This window comes from Saccopteryx leptura, chromosome 3 (genome assembly GCF_036850995.1).
Source record: "Saccopteryx leptura isolate mSacLep1 chromosome 3, mSacLep1_pri_phased_curated, whole genome shotgun sequence".
In the NCBI taxonomy this organism is placed as follows: Eukaryota; Metazoa; Chordata; class Mammalia; order Chiroptera; family Emballonuridae; genus Saccopteryx; species Saccopteryx leptura.
Genome location: NC_089505.1, coordinates 107,548,301 through 107,567,473, shown reverse-complemented (window position 1 = coordinate 107,567,473; position 19,173 = coordinate 107,548,301). Strand labels below are relative to the sequence as shown.

General features: G+C 49.2%; 3 protein-coding genes across 4 annotated transcripts in view; 2 read left to right on the top strand and 1 right to left on the bottom strand.

Moving 5' to 3' along the window:
- Positions 1-9,297, top strand: part of BSDC1 (BSD domain containing 1) — a 29,281-nt gene extending 19,984 nt beyond the window's left edge. For both annotated transcript variants that reach the window (XM_066375723.1, XM_066375724.1), the window contains exons 10-11: positions 6,117-6,220; positions 7,785-9,297. In XM_066375723.1, the coding sequence (XP_066231820.1) occupies positions 6,117-6,220; positions 7,785-7,817 (137 nt within the window). In that variant the 3' untranslated portion in view covers positions 7,818-9,297. The remainder of the gene's footprint in view (positions 1-6,116; positions 6,221-7,784) is intronic.
- A 494-nt stretch (positions 9,298-9,791) lies between these two features.
- On the bottom strand, positions 9,792-11,757 carry TSSK3 (testis specific serine kinase 3). Its single transcript, XM_066372096.1, has 2 exons — positions 11,276-11,757; positions 9,792-10,531 (listed from the first exon to the last, which is right to left on the bottom strand). Exons 1-2 carry the CDS (start codon positions 11,457-11,459, stop codon positions 9,867-9,869), a joined length of 849 nt encoding a protein of 282 aa, XP_066228193.1. The 5' UTR covers positions 11,460-11,757; the 3' UTR covers positions 9,792-9,866.
- On the top strand, positions 11,756-12,761 carry FAM229A (family with sequence similarity 229 member A). Its single transcript, XM_066372095.1, has 3 exons — positions 11,756-12,158; positions 12,240-12,386; positions 12,564-12,761. Exons 1-3 carry the CDS (start codon positions 12,022-12,024, stop codon positions 12,664-12,666), a joined length of 387 nt encoding a protein of 128 aa, XP_066228192.1. The 5' UTR covers positions 11,756-12,021; the 3' UTR covers positions 12,667-12,761.
- Positions 12,762-19,173: the final 6,412 nt, after the last annotated feature.

Below are 19,173 nucleotides of genomic sequence, written 5' to 3'. Positions count from 1 at the left end.
GCGCAGAGGTTGCCGGCTTGATCCCTGGGCAGGGCACATACAGAAACAGACTGATGTTCCTATCTCTCTCTCCTTTCTTCTCTTGCTAAAATCAATTAATTTGAAAAAAAAAAAAAAAAGAAAGAGAAATTATGAGAAGATGTTAAAGTTCTTGACTGCTCTGTTCTCTCCCTGATGCTCTCGGGGATCCATGGAAGGAGGCACTGAGGAGTTGATGCAGAGGACCCGCCAGAAGTAGTTGTAGTCAGTGGGGGGAATCCATGGTCTTGGATGAGGGTAGGAGAGTGAGAACAGAGTAGAAGGAGTAAATCTATTTTTATTTTCTTTTGTATTTTTCTGAAGTGTAAGGCCGGGAGGCAGTCAGACAGACTCCTGCATGCGCCCAACTGGGATCTACCTGGCATGCCCACCAGGGGGCAATGTTCGGCCCCTCTGGGCCATTGCTCTGCTGCAACCAGAGCCATTCTAGCACCTGAGGTGGAGGCTATGGTGCCATCCTCAGCGCCCGGGCCAACTTTGCTCCAATGGAGCCTTGGCTGTGGGAGGGGAAGAGAGAGACAGAGAGGAAGGAGAGGGGGAGGGGTGGAGAAGCAGATGGGCGCTTCTCCTGTGTGCCCTGGCCGGGACTCGAACCCAGGACTCCTGCACGCCAGGTCGATGCTCTACCACTGAGCCAACTGGCCAGGGCTAGAAGGAGTAAATCTTAAAAGGAAGAATAGAAGCTTCTTCAGTCTAATGTAACTGTACCATTTCGGCGCCTTCTATGAAGGAATGGAAGCTTAGAGACAGAGTGACTCACTCCTTCCCTCTTTTGTTCATTTCCTAAGATGACATGAGGGGGACTTGGTCTCTGGGTGCAGCAGTCTCCTGGGTTCTAGCCACTGGGTCTCCCCAGGTCTCAGAGCAGTCCTCATTGCAGAGCTGTTCCCCCTGAGCTTAGTAAACAAAAACCAGAAAAACTCCATCATGAAGTCTGAAATTATTATTGCATAGGTGACTTTTCTACCATATGCACAGTGTAAAGGAGATCTTAGAACTGTCCTTATGACAGGACAGGGTGGGGAGATTGGGAAGATGGCAGAGCCCAGATTTCTGTCTCTGCTGCCCAAAGCCTTCATTTCCTCATCCGTAAATCAGGACTGTAAATACCCCCTCCCAGAGGGTGGCTATGCAGCACTCCACAAAGTTTAGCTGGTCCACTGTTTGCTACCCTGGAAGGGTCTGCCCTCGCATTTAAGCCTGAAGAAGAGTTTCAAATCCCTACAGGGCAATTTGACGGAGGTTAGGGAAAGCTGTCATGGCCACCGTCACAGCTCTGAAGTGATGCATCAGCCAGGAGTTTGGCGTCCATGCCGCAGGAACCCTACACTCTCAGACAGCCAAGTGCATGCCACCAAAGTGTCCTGAAAGCACAGGAAGACTTCAATGTGGAGTCAGAAAAACTGGGTCTTGGTTGCAGATCTGTCCTGACTAGCTGTGGGACCATTTGTTTATATGTTACAGGCACTTGACACTGAAACCTCTAACAGTAACACTGTTGTGTATCAGACTGCAGGCTCTGGTCTACACAGAATCATCCAGGTACCCGCAGAATTCTGGACCACCACCTAGATCTGCTGAGTCAGAATGAGGGGGGTGGGGAAGCAGGAGTCGGCATTCTGATAAGCTCCTCCAGTGGTTCTTTGCAGACGGAGTGGTATTATCCTTATTTTATAAATAGACGAAAGCTCAGAATAGCTTCTCGAGACTGCAATAGTAGGTACAAGAATAGGGATTCCACCCAAATCTGTTTGGTTTCAGAGACCATGGTCTTACCACACTGCTTATAGTTGACTAGGTAGCTAGGAAGAGGACAGTGAAACCCGATGTGAGGAATGTCGGGCAGGGCTTGGGGGTACTCAGAGCCTAGGCACCTGGTGAGGTCTACATTTTTTTAAAGTACTTTTAAAAAAAGATTACAAAGTAATATATATTCCTTTCGAGGTGGGGGAAGAAAAATCACCCCGAGACCTCATTACCTAGAGATAACTATTGTTTTTGTGAACTTCCTGTTTGTCTTTTCTGTGCGGGCATGCATCTGCGAGCGTATTTCTTTTTTTAATTTTATTTATTTATTTTTTACAGAGACAGAGAGTGAGTCAGAGAGAGGGATAGACAGGGACAGACAGACAGGAACGGAGAGAGATGAGAAGCATCAATCATTAGTTTTTCATTGTGCGTTGCAACACCTTAGTTGTTCATTGATTGCTTTCTCATATGTGCCTTGACCGCGGGCCTTCAGCAGACCGAGCAACCCCTTGCTTGAGCCAGAGACCTTGGGTCCAAGCTGGTGAGCCTTGCTCAAACCAGATGAGCCCACACTCAAGCTGGCGACCTCGGGGTCTCGAACCTGGGTCCTTCCGCATCCCAGTCCAACGCTCTATCCACTACGCCACCACCAGGTCAGGCGTGAGCGTATTTCTAAAATGGACTCTTGCCGTATATACTTTTATTTTTTACAGGAACTTTTGTTGTAGTTTTATTTATTTATTAAGATTTTATTTATTGATTTTAGAGAGAGATAGAGGAAGGCAGTGGGGAGGATTGGGAAGCAGCAACCCATTGCTTCTCATATGTGCCTTGACTGGGCAAGCCTGGGGTTTTGAATGGGTGACCTCAGCATACCAGGTCAACACTTTATCCACTGCGCCACCACACATCAGGCGTATAGTTTTTTTCCTTTTTTTTTTCACACACACACACACACACACACATATATATATATATATATATATATATATATTTATTTATTTATTTATTTATTTATTATATGCGGCTTGAGTGTCTGTTTGTTGCCGATAGCTTATTGGTTGCTTGCGTAACTGTACTAGCCAATGGGGTGAAGTTGCCACGGCATTCAAATAGTCCCGCCTTCTGGCATGCCACCTCACAAATTGAGGTTAAAGATTGGAGCAATTATTATGCTGTTAAGAAATCTTAACACCAGAAGGGGTCTTTGCAATGGTACAAGACTAGAGGTTCTCCAGTTGAAAAATAATGTCATAATAGCTAAGTCTTTGACTGGCTCCTCTAAAGGTGAAATACATGTCATTCCAAGAATTGATTTGGCTCCATCTCAAACAGGGTTGCCGTTTCAATTGAGACGTAGACAATTTCCTGTAAAACTTGCCTTTGCTATGACCATCAATAAGTCTCAGGGCCAAACGCTTAAGCGTGTTGGCATTTTTTTACCTGAGCCTGCATTTGGACATGGTCAACTTTATATTGCCTGTTCAAGAGTTTGTGAAAGAACGGACGTAAAATTAAAAATAATTGGTCTGACCAGGTGGTGGTGCAGTGGATAGAGCGTCGGACTGGGATGCGGAAGGACCCAGGTTCGAGACCCCGAGGTCGCCAGCTTGAGTGCGGGCTCATCTGGCTTGAGCAAAGAGCTCACAAGCTTAGACCCAAGGTCGCTGGCTCCAGCAAGGGGTTGCTCAGCCTGCTGAAGGCCCGCGGTCAAGGCACATGTGAGAAAGCAATCAATGAACAACTAAGAAGTCGCAACGCGCAAGGAGAAACTGATGATTGATGCTTCTCATCTCTCTCCGTTCCTGTCTGTCCCTGTCTATCTCTGCCTCTGTAAAAAAAAAAAAAAAAAAAATAAAAAATAATTGATGGTCCTCTGCAAGGCGAGCTTAAAAATGATGGAAAGATCTACACAAGAAATGTTGTGTACAAAGAGATCTTTGACATGTGAATTAACATTTTATTATTTAAATCACCTTTATTTATTGAGCTAGCGAGGCTCTTAAGAAATGTACCGCCAGTGGTTTCCTTCATTGCACTCTACTTTAAGCAATTAAGCAAAGTAGAAGGGGGAAACCCCGTGGGGCACTAAGCAAAGGGGCGTCCTCACCGCCTGCCCTGGGTAATTCAGTTTGAATTAGCAGACACCTTTGCACAAATCATTTTAATTACAATTTATAATATCTAGAACAGTGGTCATTTCGTATGACCACCGGGCTTTCGTGTGTGTGTGTGTGTGTGTGTGTGTGTGTGTGTGTATTTATAGATGTGGAACTTTTTTTTTTTTATATATAGAGACAGAGTCAGAGAGAGAGGGACAGACAGACAGGAATGGAGAGAGATGAGAAGCATCAACCATCATTTTTTTTCGTTGTGACATCTTGGTTGTTCATTGATTGCCCTCTCATATGTGCCTTGACCGGGGGTTTACAGCAGACCGAGTGACCCCTTGCTTGCACCAGTGACCTTGGGCTCAAGCCGGTGAGCCTTGCTCAAACCAAATGAGCCCGTGCTCGAGCTGGTGACCTCGGGGTCTCGAACCTGGGTCCTTCGCATCCCAGTCCGATGCTCTATCCACTGCGCCACCGCCTGGTCAGGCAGTTTTTTTCCTAGTAATAACTTTCAAGGTACATTTAAAAAATATTGCCTGTCATAACCAAATATGAAATTTAGAACAGTGATTGTCAAACTTCAGCAGGTTATCAGCCCCTAGAACAGGAGTGGGTAAACCTTTTCTGTATAGGGCCAGATCACAAATATTTCAGACTTCTTGGGGAATGCAGTCTCAGTCCCAGCTATTCCACTGTGCTTTTGTAGCCTCAAGGCAGCCATAGGCAGTGTGTACTCAAATGGCCATGGCTGTGTGCCAAAATTTTATTTCCAAAAACAGGTGATAGGGTGAATTTGGTCTATGGGCCATTGTTTGCCAAGCCCTGGTTGAGAGAAAGGGTCCATGACTATCTACTGAATACAAGCGTGTGTTCTAGGCACCTGGAGTATATGAGAAAATAAAAGATCCTGCTGGCCCTTGGGGTGCTCTCATCCTAGCTCCTGTATTGTTAGACAGTAAATATTAAATCTGATGCTATATGCTAGAAAGCAATAAAACAATGAGAAAAAAAGAACTAGAGCAGAGAGGGATAGGTTGCAGTTTAAAAGAATGATTAGGGCCTGACCAGGCAGTGGCGCAGTGGATAGAGCATCGGACTGGGATGTGGAGGACCCAGGTTCGAGACCCCGAGGTCGCCAGCTTGAATGCGGGCTCATCTGGTTTGAGCAAAGCTCACCAGCTTGGACACAGGGTCACTGGCTCAAGCAAGGGGTTTACTCGGTCTGCTGAAGGCCCATGGTCAAGGCACATATGAGAAAGCAATCAATGAACAACTAAGGTGTCGCAACAAAAAACTAATCATTGATGCTTCTCATCTCTCTCTGTTCCTGTCTGTCTGTCCCTGTCTATCCCTCTCTCTCTCTCTCTCTCTCTCTCTCTCTGTCTCTGTAAAGAAAAAGAATGATTAGGGAAAGCCATACTTAGGTGGTGACTTTTGAGCAAAGGTGTGAAGGAAGGAAGGGAGGAAGTTGGCCTGTAGATATCTAGGAGTTCCAGTACAGAGATCAGCCCAGGCGAAGGCCCTAAAATGGAAATGTGCCCGGTGTGTTTCAGGAGTAGCAGCAGCGCAGGTAAAATGGAGTGAATGAAGAGAAAGAGGTTCATGATTTATTTCTTCTTTTGTGGCTCCCAGGGAACCTCTGGACCACTATTCAGTAACTTGCTTTTCCTCATTTAATTGTAGAGTTTAATACTACTTGTCATGCATATAAATGTTCTATAGCCTAACATTTAAAAGCCACATAGTGGGAAAAAAAGAAGGAAAAAAAAAATAAAAAAAGCCACATAGTGCCCCTGGCTGGGTAGCTTGGTTGGTTGGATTGTCACCCCAATACACCAAGGTTGCAGGTTCAATCCCCAGTCAGGGCACATACAGGAATCAGCCAGTGAATGCATGGATAGGTGGAACAGCAGATCAGTGTTTCCCTCTCTCTCTGTCTCCCCACTCCCTTCCTCTCTTTCTAAAATCAATGAATTAAATTTTTTTTAATTTACCCCTTACTATTAAAAAAAAGAAAGCCACCTGATGTTCCATTGCGTCATTACACCATTTATGTCTGTGACTCCCTTATCCGTGGCACTCAGGTGGCTAAGTTTTCATTACTGTGGCAGCGCTACAGTGATCATTCTTTTGGGTAACTTTTTACTGTCATCAGCCCCAGCTACAACCTCTTCATATACCCCTTGCTGACTTTGACCCTGGGGATTGTGGTTCCAGGCTCAAGTACGGACATCAGCGAGGACTGGGAGAAGGACTTTGACTTGGACATGACTGAAGAAGAAGTGCAGATGGCACTTTCCAAAGTGGATGCCTCGGGTGAGGTGAGTGGGCCACAGGGAAGCAAGCCCAGTGACCGCAGGGTCTGAGGCCTCGCCCCGCCAAGCCCAGCTGTCCCCTCGGTGGATCCCTGTGCCTCTCTGAGGTGCAGGCTGCAGGAAAGAAAGCTGGGCCCTGAGCAGTGGTCATCTGCAGGCTCTGCTTACCCTCTGTTCCAGGATGGATGAGTGGGAGAGTTCCTGACATTAGCTCTGTGTCAGAATCACCAAGGAACTATTAAAAAACACAGATGCCAAACCCTGCTCCAGATCTTCTGACTCATGGGCTCCCAGTGTGGGACCTGAGCAGATTTCTAGCTTTGGAAACAAAAGACAATGTGATCTAGGGCTAATCACTTGAGTGTCTATTTTCTCATCTAAAACATGAAATCGAGCATTATAAGCTTATAAGTTGTAATAGACGATGCACATAGACACATTAGGCTCGGTGCCTGGGCACATGGGAGCACTAGCAGGTATTACTGAAACCACCACAAGACCCAGGCCAGTTATGAGCTCAGAGGCCTATTACCCATCCTTCACTACCTCTCAAAATTAAGAGGGGATCGTTTTGAATGAGAGGCTGGGAAAAAAAAAACTCTTATGACTGATAAGCAACAGGACTGAGGTTCCAGCCCAGACATATGATTCAAGTCAGTGCTACTTCCACTGTCACACAAGAACCGCTTGATTCCTTCCTCCATGTGGCTCATGAACCTGTTAAGAGGGAGCAGCTGCCTGACCTGTGGTGGCGCAGTGGATAAAGCATCGACCTGGAACGCTGAGGTTGCGGGTTCAAAACCCTGGGCTTGCCTGGTTGGGGCACATGTGGGAGTTGATGCTTCCTGCTCTCTCTCTCTCTCCTCTCTAAAAAATTAATAAAAGAAAAAAAAATTTTTTTAAAAAGAGGGAGCAGCTGAGGTACAGGAAGGGCCTCAGTTTTCATGTGGGGAAACCGAAGCCTGAGAGGAGGTAGACACCAATGCGAGAGCACTTTGTACCTGTGACCTCACTATAGCCCAGGGAGAGTAGGCCCGTGGTGCCCTGTCATGCCACGGGGGCTTCATGGCTCTTGTGTCTTTGCAGCCCTCTTTTAAAATCTGATTTACAGTATCTCGGAGCAGAGTTACTCTAACCTGTCACAGACTGCAGCTGGGGACTAGAGTACCGGAGCTCCTAGTGAAGAGTGTGAGAGTTCCTCTAGTCCAGGGCCAGGTTCAGGTTCTCTGCCTCTCTGAGCCATCTTCTTATCTGTATAGCAGGAGACAAGTTTTCCTTAAGGAATAGACTGACTTGGTTCTTGTGGGCAGGGCGTTCCCCTTGTAGAGTCCAGTGTTGGTTGGTGGGAGCATTTCCTTTGGGTTTGGAATGGTGAGAGCAACCTTAGGGCCACAGACCCGTTCCTGAAGACAAGTGGTTTGCTCTCATGGGCAGTGTATGGCCCAGGGTAGTGGGGGAGTTTGTGGGAGGGCTATCTGAAAATAGAGGCATCAAGGGGAGCTTGGGTCTGGGCTTGACCTAAAGGAGTAAATTTGTGTTTGTACTCTGCGTTGTCCCCTCCCATCTGCAGCTGGAAGATGTCGAGTGGGAGGACTGGGAATGAGGGGGGCCAGGGCGAGCAGCTCTCCTCCCGCAGCACCTCCCGTTTCCCTCGATCGTCTGAGCCCAGCTCTGGAAGACACTGACCAAGAATGTCCCCCAGACGGCCTGTCAACCAGAGCTCTAGGCACAGATTCTGGATTGCTCCTTACTGGCCCTGTGGGCCTCTGCTTACATCTGGGAAGGGGCGCACAAAATCCAAACCAAGAACTCTGACTTGTGCCAATCATAGGATGACCTAAGGGGGAGGAAACCTACCCCCTCACCAGAAGAGCCTACATTTCTCTGCTAAATACCCACTGTTCCTGGGGACTACTGCTGGGAGGGATAGCTCCATCCCTTCTGCCTGTGTGGACAGAAGCTAAATCACCAGTCTCTTGGAAGAAGCCAAGTCAACACACGGTCCACCCATAAGCAGATAAGGAAGACCATGCTACCTGCCATGGGCTAGACAGGGATGGCAAACACATTTTGGTTCCTATCCATTGGGTCAGCTACATTTGACTTTGGGAAATTAGCCTCTCTTGGGAATCTCCCCTTCCCAGGCATTTTCCATTCCTGGAAAGGTTCCCTGTGGTTCAGAATCTAGAGACCAAATCTTGAGTTCCCACCTCCTTTCATCCAGTCCAGGCTGGTATGTCCCCAACGCCTTTCCCAGGGCTTCTTCATGTCAGATGCACCCAAGTCCTTAGCCCAGCTGTGCCACCTGCAAGACTCTGCTCTTGCTTGTCTTCCCCTCCCCAAGAAGGGAGGGGCCACTTCAGGCCCCTCTGTGCGTTGCCTGGCGGGATACCTAACCCAGCCAGCTACCCACCTCTATTCACCTGGACCATAGGACACGAGCCAGCTCCCAGCAGTACAGAGCAGTGATCAAAGCTAAGTACTTAGCCCTGGTAAGTCCAGTTTCGCTGCCTCAGCCCTTCTGCTCATTAAAGGGATATGCTGGGGTGAATTCTTCAGACTTGCGTCAGGCTTCTGAAAAAGCTCTTCCTGAAGGCAGACCAGTGCTTGTGGCTCTTATCCTCCACGTTGGTACAGCTGCACCTCTCTTGGGGGCATGAGGGACTGCAGGAATCCCTGGGGACCCTGGTGCTTCACGATGCTGCTCCCGTGATTCTTGTACATAGTCTGGTGTGTTTATTGATTTAATGGGATCGTGGCAGGGATGCCAAGAGAGTGGTGGTCACTTCCACTGCAAACCTTCAGTGAGGGGGTGGGACAGAGAATGTGGAGTGTTTGTGATGGGATGGGGTTTTTCTCTTTGTAATTATTTCTTTAGTTTAATCTTTTGGTTGTTTGTGCAATATTATATATTTTAAATTATAATGCATCTCCCCAGAGTATTTTGTAGCTGGGAAAAGAAAAAAAAAAAAAAAAGATTCTAACTGCTGTTAGTTTTGTAATTAAAAAAGAAAGAAAAAAGAAACTTTGTCCTGAACCTTTTCCAGACTTGCCTTTAACAGCATTAAAGAGATTCAACAGAAGCTGGAAGGTGTCTGGGGGTCTCTTCTTGTCCCCCAGGGCAAGGCACACACAAGGTGCAGAGTGACTTCTTGCTTGGATCCTGGAGGGGGGGGGCTTAAGAGGGTGGCCTGGGTCCTGAAGAAGTCCCTTGTCCTAATCTCAGACTCAGCTTGGCCTTTGGGATGAGGAAGGGTCAGGCCCCCCAACAGCCTTTCACCAAGACAAGGAGTCAAGAGGCCAAGGCTTCTGCTTTTATTTGGAAAGGAAATTGCAACAACAGTGGCTCCAGTTACTCTTGCTCATTGTTCTCTCCTCCCCCTGTATGTGTATGTTTCTGGGGTCTAATTTAATTAACTTTAGTTAAAAACCCGTGTGAAAATCATTTGTCAGCTGTAATAAAAGGGAAGTCTGAATGAGGCCCTCTGGTTCCATGAAGATCTTTAAAGGGAAAGAGAAGGAAGTCTGGGGAGGGTGTAGGTAAGTTTTAGGATAAGTAAACTTAAAGTATAAAATATATATCACCATTTTAGAAGTGGGTTTTGGGTTTGCTTTCTCCCCCTGCTTTATTGGGGAGGACTTGCCATTGCTTTTATGAAGTGCTTGCTAGCCATGGATGCCAACTAACTTCTTCGATTGAAGGCCGGAGGATCATGTCTGGTTCCAGGAGCTGCTTGAGCAAGTCCTGGCATTCAGCCGAGATGCCCAGATGAGTGGGGAAGGACACCCCCCTTTGCTGCTGCCACAGCATCTTGGGAATGTCTGTGTCATCAAAAGGTAGGCTGGCACAGAGCATGACATAGAGGACGACGCCCATGCTCCAGACATCACCCTTCTTACTATCGTGAGGAATACCCCGCAGCACCTCAGGGGCGGCGTAGGCTGTGCTGCCGCAGAAGGTCTGGCTCAGCTCTCGGTGTGACTTGGGCAACACCTTGGCGAAGCCAAAGTCGGTCAGCTTCAGGTTGAAGCCCTGCAACAAGGCGTTCTCACACTTGAGATCCCGGTGGGCCACGCCACAGCCGTGGCAGTAGTGGATGGCCTCAACCATCTGACGGAAGAGGGCCTTCGCCTGACTCTCGGGCAGTGGCCCCCCATTTAGCACGCAGTCAAAGACATCCCCTCCCTCAGCCAGCTCCATTACCAGGTAGATTTTACCATCGGCAGACTCCAGCATCTCATACACCTGGATGATGTTCTTGTGGTCCAGCGTACGGACAATCTGGAGCTCCCGAGGCAGGAATCTCTGGATAAATTCTGAGGAAACAAGGGGAAAAAGAGATGGGGTATCCAGTCTAAAAGGGCCCAACTGCTCCCTCCTGTCTCCTGCCTCCCACCATCTGCCTGCCCACCCACCTGCTCTCCATGTCTGGGTCTGGTGCCTTCTAATTACAATGTCAAGTTCCTTTTAAAGGTCTTAAATGTCTAGATGCTTGGGCAGTGCAAAGAATATTCACCTTAGTTGTGTAATTAATACGTTATTCAAAGGAACTATACCCTGTCAACCTCAGGGACTGTTGTGAGCAGCCTATGAGACCCCGGATATTCAAGTTCTTGGGGGGCCTTTAGAAAAGCCATTGAATCAGTTACGAAGCCTGATGTGCCAACAGTGTGGAGAACCAGCTCTCACCCCTGCCTCCTGACCCACAGTTCTTGCCATGAGCCCAGTTTTTTTCCTATCCCTACCTGCCTGCACACCAGCTCCTACCCTCTGGTAGCCCTAGTCATGGCCTTTCTGCCCATCTTGTTTCTGTAGATGAGCTTGGGTTCTGCCCCTAACCACCCTTTACCTCCTGCCACTTTAATCTTAGGTTTTGGAAGGTGTGATATTCCTGGACTCCCAGCATCCCTCTGTTCCCCAGTGACCTCCAGAACTGCAACAGAACCACTATCTTGCTTTCCTTGGTTTCAGACTAAAGGGGAGAAGGAATGATTCTGACTGGAAGAAGCCCTCACCCACCTCAGCCAGCCCTCCCTTCCTCTAGAGGGGCCACAGCTCACCTTCTGGCCCTCCCATCTTGTCTATAATTTTAATTGCCACCTTTCTTTGGTGTTTTTTGGAAAATGCTTCTTTGACTTTTGAGTAAGTCCCTTCCCCAATGGTCTTGCCCAACTGATACCCATTGGAGAGCAGAAAGTCCTCCATGCTGCCCGGCGCCTCCTTCCTATCACCCTCCCAGCTCATGCTGCCTCTGTGAGGCAGCTCTGCTCCACCATCCCCCGTGGCCGGGTCCTTTTCCCCCCAAGGACTTCATCCACAATAGCCCTCAGCGCTAGAGCATTCTCCGTCTGGACACAGCAGCCGCAAGTGGTGGGGAGGGAGAGGACCAGACATTTTAAAACTCCAGCCCAATTATGATGTAAATGTTGTGTGACCCTTGGCCAAAATGGGTAGTACCCCTACCTGCCCTCACCAGCACTACCACCAAACCCAGCACGGGTTAAGTCATCACCGCGCCCCCACTCCCAAGCCAGACAGTGAGTTGCAGCCCAGCCTGGTGTGGAGGAGCGCTCCGGGGTGTCCAGGATGCCAGGCTCCTTTTCGTGGACGCTGCCTCACGCCTGGTGGTTGTCGCCACCTGTGCCCCCATTGAGCTGCTGGGGGTCAGCGCCGCCCAGTCTGAAGTCGCCATGGCGGGAGCCCTCCGGCTCCCTGCGCACTGCCGCACTAAGTGTCGGGCGGCGGGAGGGTTCCTAGGCGGGAGGAACGGGTTCTGTGAGGTCAGCACGCCGAGGCCCGGGTCACAATGCAGCCCTCCCCCTCGACGCCCGGGCCCGCACGCGCCGCAGACACCTGCCCGGCTCCGCCTGGACCGGAGCGTCCTCCCGCGGCCAGGTCTCCGGCAGCTGCTTCCAGCCTGGGACCGGCCTCGGCCTTCAGCAGGTGAGCAGCGGCCCAGCGGGCGGGCGCGGGAAGCGAGCGCCCGGCGGTGCGGGATTGGCCTGACTGCCCCTCCCCACGCAGAGAGACCCGGGACCTGGATATGAGTGCCCAGGAGCCCCCTCAGGGTCGGAGATTCCCCATTGAAGCCGGTGACTCCCGTGGCCTTGCCGCCGCCCCCGAGGCCCAGGACAGTACGGAGCCGGTAGCTACGGAGCACAACCCAGTCAGGTGAGCCGACGCCCTCCCGCCGCCCTCCTGCGCTCCCAGGCCGTCCCCATTTTCTGAGGCTATGTCCGGGACCCGCCCCAGGCAAGGGCCCCACACCCACGCCCGAACCTCGGATACCCCAAGTGCTCTCCGCGGATGAGTTCCCAACAGCGCCCCCTGTCGCACTGTTTTCCCCAGGCCGCTCCGACGCTGCCCGGGCTGCCACTGCCTGACGCTGCTGCACGTGCCCATCGACGTCTACCTGGCTATGGGTGGGAGCCCCCGAGCCCGCGCCACCTGAGTGCACCTGAGCACGTCGCGCGCGCCGAGCACGAGACAATGATGCACGTTTAAAAATAAAAGAATGATGCACATTTTAATAAAGCACACCATAAACTGTTCTTTCCACTCCGGGCTGGCCGTGTCTGTCTGTCCCGTCGGATCCAGCCCGTGGACTGCTCCACCCCATCCCATAGAACCTTTTCTAACGCGGCCTCCACCTTGGACCTTCCCAGCCCCAGGGGCTTCTCCTTCTGTATCCACTTTTTTCTGACCCGGTGCCCACCCCTCCCCCATTTCTTGCCAGCCATGGCCCCTTCTCCTGTAGCCTTTCCATTCCCCTTAGCCGTCTCTCTCCCCCATCCCTCTCCTTAGTCTCCAGTGAAAATCACATTACTGCGCTGGACTCCGGGGCCTACAGAGAAGCTCGGGATGGGAGGGGATGGCAGAAAACTTAGAACAAGCAGAATGACCACCCACACCAGGCTCATTTAAATCTCCCAAGATGGAATTAAGTTTTGCTACCTGCTATTTTGTGACCCTGGGCACCTCTGGTTTTGTTGGAAGAGTTTAAGCGCTGACTGGTCCATTTTGACCCTTGGTTTCTCCTAGAACCGATGATACCAGGAAAAATTTGGAAAAAGTCATTTAAAAAACTTTTGATTTCCAAAACAAACAAACAAAAAACCTTTTGATTTCCTATTCCTATATTACAGGTGAGGGAACTGAGCCTTGAGAGCCTTGCCCCAGATCCCCCAACTGCAAGGCAATGCTAACCCCCTCTTGTGTCCTCAGACTTAATGCCCTAAAAGCCATCCATAGGAGGGGCCTGTAACACAAAATTGTCTGCAAGTATAAAATTTAAGCTGAACAAGTATTTTCCACTTTCCAATTTTGCTTTAATGAACCTGTATTATTTTAATATTGGAAAGAATATATGTGAGCCAAAGATCAGGTACAGTCTCCTTCCCCTGAGATCTAAATACAATTGACTCTATTTCACTCCCCTAATCTACATAGAATAGAAGGTCAAACTGTCTCTAGAGCACTTCAGAATCCCATGAGTCACCTGAAAGGTGACTTCTTGACTTCCACAGGAAACACTCTCCTAGGCAGTGTCAAAGGTAGGAGGCTAATTGAAGGAGAGAATGTTTGCCAAAAGGTCTACTTGAAGTGAGGACTTTAGATGACCATTCAGCCCCTGGTCCTTTAAAACATCCTGGCTCTTGAAAGCCCCTCCACACCTATCTTTCCCATTCACCCGAATAATCCCTAGCTTCAGGACCTAGTGCTGGCTTCTCCTCCACCCTTCCCTTTGGAGAACCCCTCAGGGATTCTTAATTCTTCTATTAAATGGAATAATCCAGCTGTTCCATTTCCACCAAACTTAATGGAGGCTCTACTCTACCTAAAAACCCATGTTGCTGCTCTGTAGAACAAGGACCTCATTCCCTGTAAACAGTATTCACCTTCCTTAGGAGGCCATTGTCATTGTAGAAAAAATTATCGGGCTCTGTATTGATAGGGTCTCACCACTGAAAGCAACTGAAGTTAGCTTAAGCAAAAAGACAAATAAAAGGAATTGACTATTTCTAGTGGCTGGGAAGAATATAAGGAAGAAGTGAAACCAGAGTATCAGGCTGGAACCAAGGTTCAATCCCACTAGGACTGCCCCATTGTTCTTCTCTCATCCATGATTATCTCCAGGGCAGGCAACATGGCTGCAAGCAGCTTAGAAATCCCAAGAAGGGAGACATGCTTCCTCCTCGTTTCCATATACTTACCCATGGAAGGGCAGCAATTGACCCTTCTTAAATCACATGTATTATTGCTTCTCGACCTTTTGGCTAAGATCAAGTGCAAATCACAAGTACACTCCTTGGGCCAATTACCATTGTCAAGGAGATGGGAGACTATAATTAACCAGGCTGGGGCATAAGTAAGCTTTCCCTTGAGGTGTAAGCACAGTCAAGTTATTGAAAGCATCACCAGAAATGAATAGGTAAAGCCTGACCAGTGGTGGTGCAGTGGATAGAGCATTGACTTGGGATGCTGAGGTCCCAGCTTTGAAACCCCAAGATTGCCAGCTTGAGTGCAGGCTCACCAGCTTGAGTGCAGGCTCACCAGCTTGAGTGCAGACTCACTGGCTTGAATCCAAATGTTGCTGGCTTGAAGTCCGAGGCCACTGGCTTGAGCAACAGTTCACTCACTGGCTTGGCTGAAGCACCCAGTCAAAGAATGTATGAGAACCAATCAATGAACAACTGAAGTGATACAACTATGAGTCGATGCTTCTCATCTCTCTTCCTTCCTGTCTGTCTCTCTCTAATAAAAAAAGAAAATGATGGGTAAAGATGGAGAAAAAATAAAATACCCAGGAGCAGAGACAGCTCATGCAAAGTTGGAGGATTGGGTGTGCCTGAGAGAAGAAGGGGAGAGAGTGGCAGGAGCAGGGGCAATGACCGTTCCACGGCAATGAGGAGCCTCGGACAGTGTGACCAAGTGTCAGGCCTCTGGGTTCTAGCTCAGGCTTTGTCCATGTCACAGAAAATACAGGCCCAACAGGCCTGTGGCAGGGCACTGGGGATTCAGTGGTGAACTTGACAGAAATGGGCCTTGGCCCTCATAGAACCCACAGGCCTAGCAAAGACCTACTGGAAGGCCTCACTCAGGAAAGTCCCTTACCTGGGGGGCTCCTTTCCTCACTGGTTAAAAAAAAAAGGACCAGCTGATCTCTCTGGATCTTGCCAGCCCCAAAATGCTGAATCCTTCCCATTCTTCCTTTTTCTCATCTCTCTTACTTTGTCCCATCTTTTTTTTTTTTTTTTTGTATTTTTCTGAAGCTGGAAACGGGGAGAGACAGTCAGACAGACTCCCGCATGCACCCGACCGGGATCCACCCGGGATGCCCACCAGGGGCGATGCTCTGCCCACCAGGGGGCGATGCTCTGCCCCTCCGGGGGGTCGCTCTGCCACGACCAGAGCCACTCTAGCGCCTGGGGCAGAGGCCAAGGAGCCATCCCCAGCGCCCGGGCCATCTTTGCTCCAATGGAGCCTTGGCTGCGGGAGGGGAAGAGAGAGACAGAGAGGAAGGAGGGGGGTGGGGGTGGAGAAGCAAATGGGCGCTTCTCCTTATGTGCCCTGACCAGGAATCGAACCCGGGTCCCCCGCACGCCAGGCCGACGCTCTACCGCTGAGCCAACCGGCCAGGGCCTGTCCCATCTTTTTAACCCTCCTTTCCTTTAGAAAAGGTTTATTGCCTCCTTCTATGTGCTTGGATAGTGAGGAATGCAAAGATTCCAGACAGACACCTTGCCAATGAGCCAGACCCTGGGGCTGGTTAGGTCTAGAATGTCCATGAGTAAGGGAAAGGTGGCAAGAATGCTGCTGACAAAGGCTAAAGGCAGAAGAGTGGAGGGCAAGTTCAAGGAATTCAGTTCAATCTACTGTTGCCAATATCTACTTGGGCTACACTAGGTGCCGAGAGCCCAGGCCTGAATCTGATCATGTGCCCTTGCAGAGCTCAGAATTCAGGGGAGCCGGGGATAGGTTCACAGAAGAGAAGCTGGACTGAGGCATTGTTTGAACTTTGTTCTGTAGGTGACAGGGAGCATGACAGGCTCCAATCTGGATCATGTCTCTCTCCTATTTCTCATCTCCTTTTCCATCCAGTTCTTGTTGCTTCTTCTTTTTTCCTGCTGGAAAAGTCACTGGTCTAAATTCTAGTCCTGGGTTTGAATCCTGACTGCCATTTATAAGGGGTGCAAACTTGGACTAGCTATTTAGCCAATCTGAGTCTCCATTTCCAAATCTGTAAAATGGGATTAACAGTGGAAGCTTTCAGTCAAGTACAGCACCAGGCGGGGATCTATGTATGGCACAGCCAGCACTTGATGGCTAAGAGAAGCTGCTGCTGCTGCTCCTACATTTGGCTTCAAGGGGCAGCAGAGAGCCGGCCAGCCACGTCCCCAGGGACTGGGTGATGCCTAGCCTGGGAGGGGGTTGGGGAATCCCTCTTGCCTCCCTCTGCCAACTTTCCAGCAGTTCTGCTTAGGAACCTAGGAAATTGTAGGGGGCATTTCCAGGGGAATCCCCAGCTGGTAAAAGTAGAGTTTCTTCCCTCACCTTAGAGGGTAGAGCTGTCCCCAGATTCCAAAGCAGGACCCTCAGATCCCAGCCTTATTGTGTGAGCCTGAGGAATGTGGAGGGGCCCAGGGAAAAGGGGAGCTTGAATCACTGCCTTCCCTGACTTCTCTCTCAGATACCTTACTAGCCAGCCCCTCCCTAAGGGACCCCCTTTTAGAAGGACGGGGTGAAGTACAGATGGGCCCCCCAGGTTACCATGGAGATGGGAGTGAAAGGGTTGCTCTACTGCCATGGCAACAACTGACGTCAGCGCTACCCTTTCCCACCGTTTGATATGGGGGGGGGGGGGCAGCCACCCTAACCATGAGCAAGCTCCTCACAAAGCCTTCTCCCTTTACTGAGCCAATCAACCAGAGGTGAACAGGCTTAATATAGATGAGGAGTTAAAAGCACAGACTCTGATGTCAGTCAAACCGTGGTTCCAGTCCTCCTCCTGCCTTGTTTTAGCTGTGTGATTTTGAGAAGTTTCTTAACCCCTGGAAGTCTCCTAGGTACCATGCGGGTACATAAGCGGTGGGCCTCTGGGGTTAATACGAGGATCCTGATCTTGGGCGATCATGCAGGCAGTGGGCATGGGGCCAACTCGTGGGAAGTACGCACTGACATTAGGGACTGTTGAGAGTTCTGCGGACCTGTCAGGGAATGGTGATCTTTCAGATATAGACCCACAGCCACAAGACGGCTCCCAAGACTTCTAAGTACTGAGCCCCAGAGATTGAGCATCTCAGAATTTGGGGGTCAATTTGGGTGGAGCCAGAGACAGTGGAATTTTCAGACTGAGAAAACCCCAGGTATCACTTTCCCTGAAACCCCATCACATCCAGACTCTGACCCAACTTCCCTTTTCTCCTCCCCTGGGTCTTGTCCTGGGTCTTCTTAGCAGCCTTCTACCTCTCTCCATCTGCTCCTCTAGGAAAAAGGATGGCTGAGGGCCTCTGGGAAGGCATCAGGAAACCCAACCCCCACTAGATCAGTGAGTTGGACACCCCAGGGATGTGGGTGTCCCAGCTCCCAGGGCCTCTGTCCACCCACTCTCAGGGTAAGGGCATCAGAATCATGTCATTCCCTCTCTCTTCCCCAACCTCCAGTCCAGATCCAACCCCCTGAATCAGGCCCCATTGGTACTCATCTGGATTATTCCAGCAGCCTCCTAACCAGTCTTTTTTTTTCTTTTCTTGTTAAAGCATTGTGCTGAATTGTATTTATTCATTTAACATTTATATAAACACTTGTGCATTCCACAGTTTCTATAATCATTATTTTCAATTGCTATGTATCATCCTTTTGAGTATATGGACTCCACTTGACTTCTATAGAGTTTTATCTTCATGTTTCTATTTATTATTTTCAAGTGATAGTTAAATTAATATATTCATTGCTGAGAGTTTTTCTTTTTTTTTCAGATAGGCTCTTAGAGTAAATTCTCAAAGTGATAATTATTGGGTTAAAGAATATTAACATTTTTCTGTCAACAGATATGTATTTTGGGGCAGCTACTTTTGATCCTATTACTTTCTGCACTTCTTCCAGACTCGGTATGGCTTCTTCAGTGTTCCTTGGTTGAAGAGTCCTCTTAGTTTAGTCCAAAGTTGCTTTTTCCAGATGATAGTTCTTAAAATTAGTTTGTAATCCACTTTGGTTCGGGGAGGTGGATGTTGGTACGTCCACCTACTCCAGCGCCATCTTGTCTTTCAATCCTAACCAGTCTTGCTGATTCCTTCCTCACTTGATTCCTCCAGTCCAGACTTGTTTTATAAAGCCCATAAATCCCGTCTGTCATTCTCCTATTTAAATCTCATCAATGGCTTCTTTACATCACTTGTCCAGCCACACTGGATACCCCTCAACTCTTCACAAAATATCCTTCCCACCTTGCCTGACCTGTGGTGATACAGTGGACAGAGAGTCAGCCTGGAATGCTGAGGTCACCGGTTCGAAACCCCAGCTTGCCCAATCAAAGCACATACGAGAAGCAATCAGTGAACAACTAAAAGTGAAGCAACTATGATCTCGCTCCCTCTTTCTCCCTCCCTCGCTCTCTAAAATCAATAAGGAATAAAATATTTACAAAAATTTCCCATCTTTAAGCACATTGGTCTTCTGCCTGGAATAGCTTCCCTCCCAATCTCACTGACCCTCCAGATCTCCAAGTGTCACTTCTCAAGGAAGGCTCCTCTGACCACCTGTTTGTGTCCTCCCATAGCACCTACTTGTCCCATCGTGTACTTACCTATCTTCCTCGACCCCGGTCGAATGGCTGTCTACCCCATTGTGATATGGATTCACTGAGGGCAGGGGGCTGTATCATATTCATCCTGAGATCCGGAGGCTTGAGAAGTCCACAGAGGAGAGGCCACAGTGCTGAGAGGAGAAGGAAAAGCAG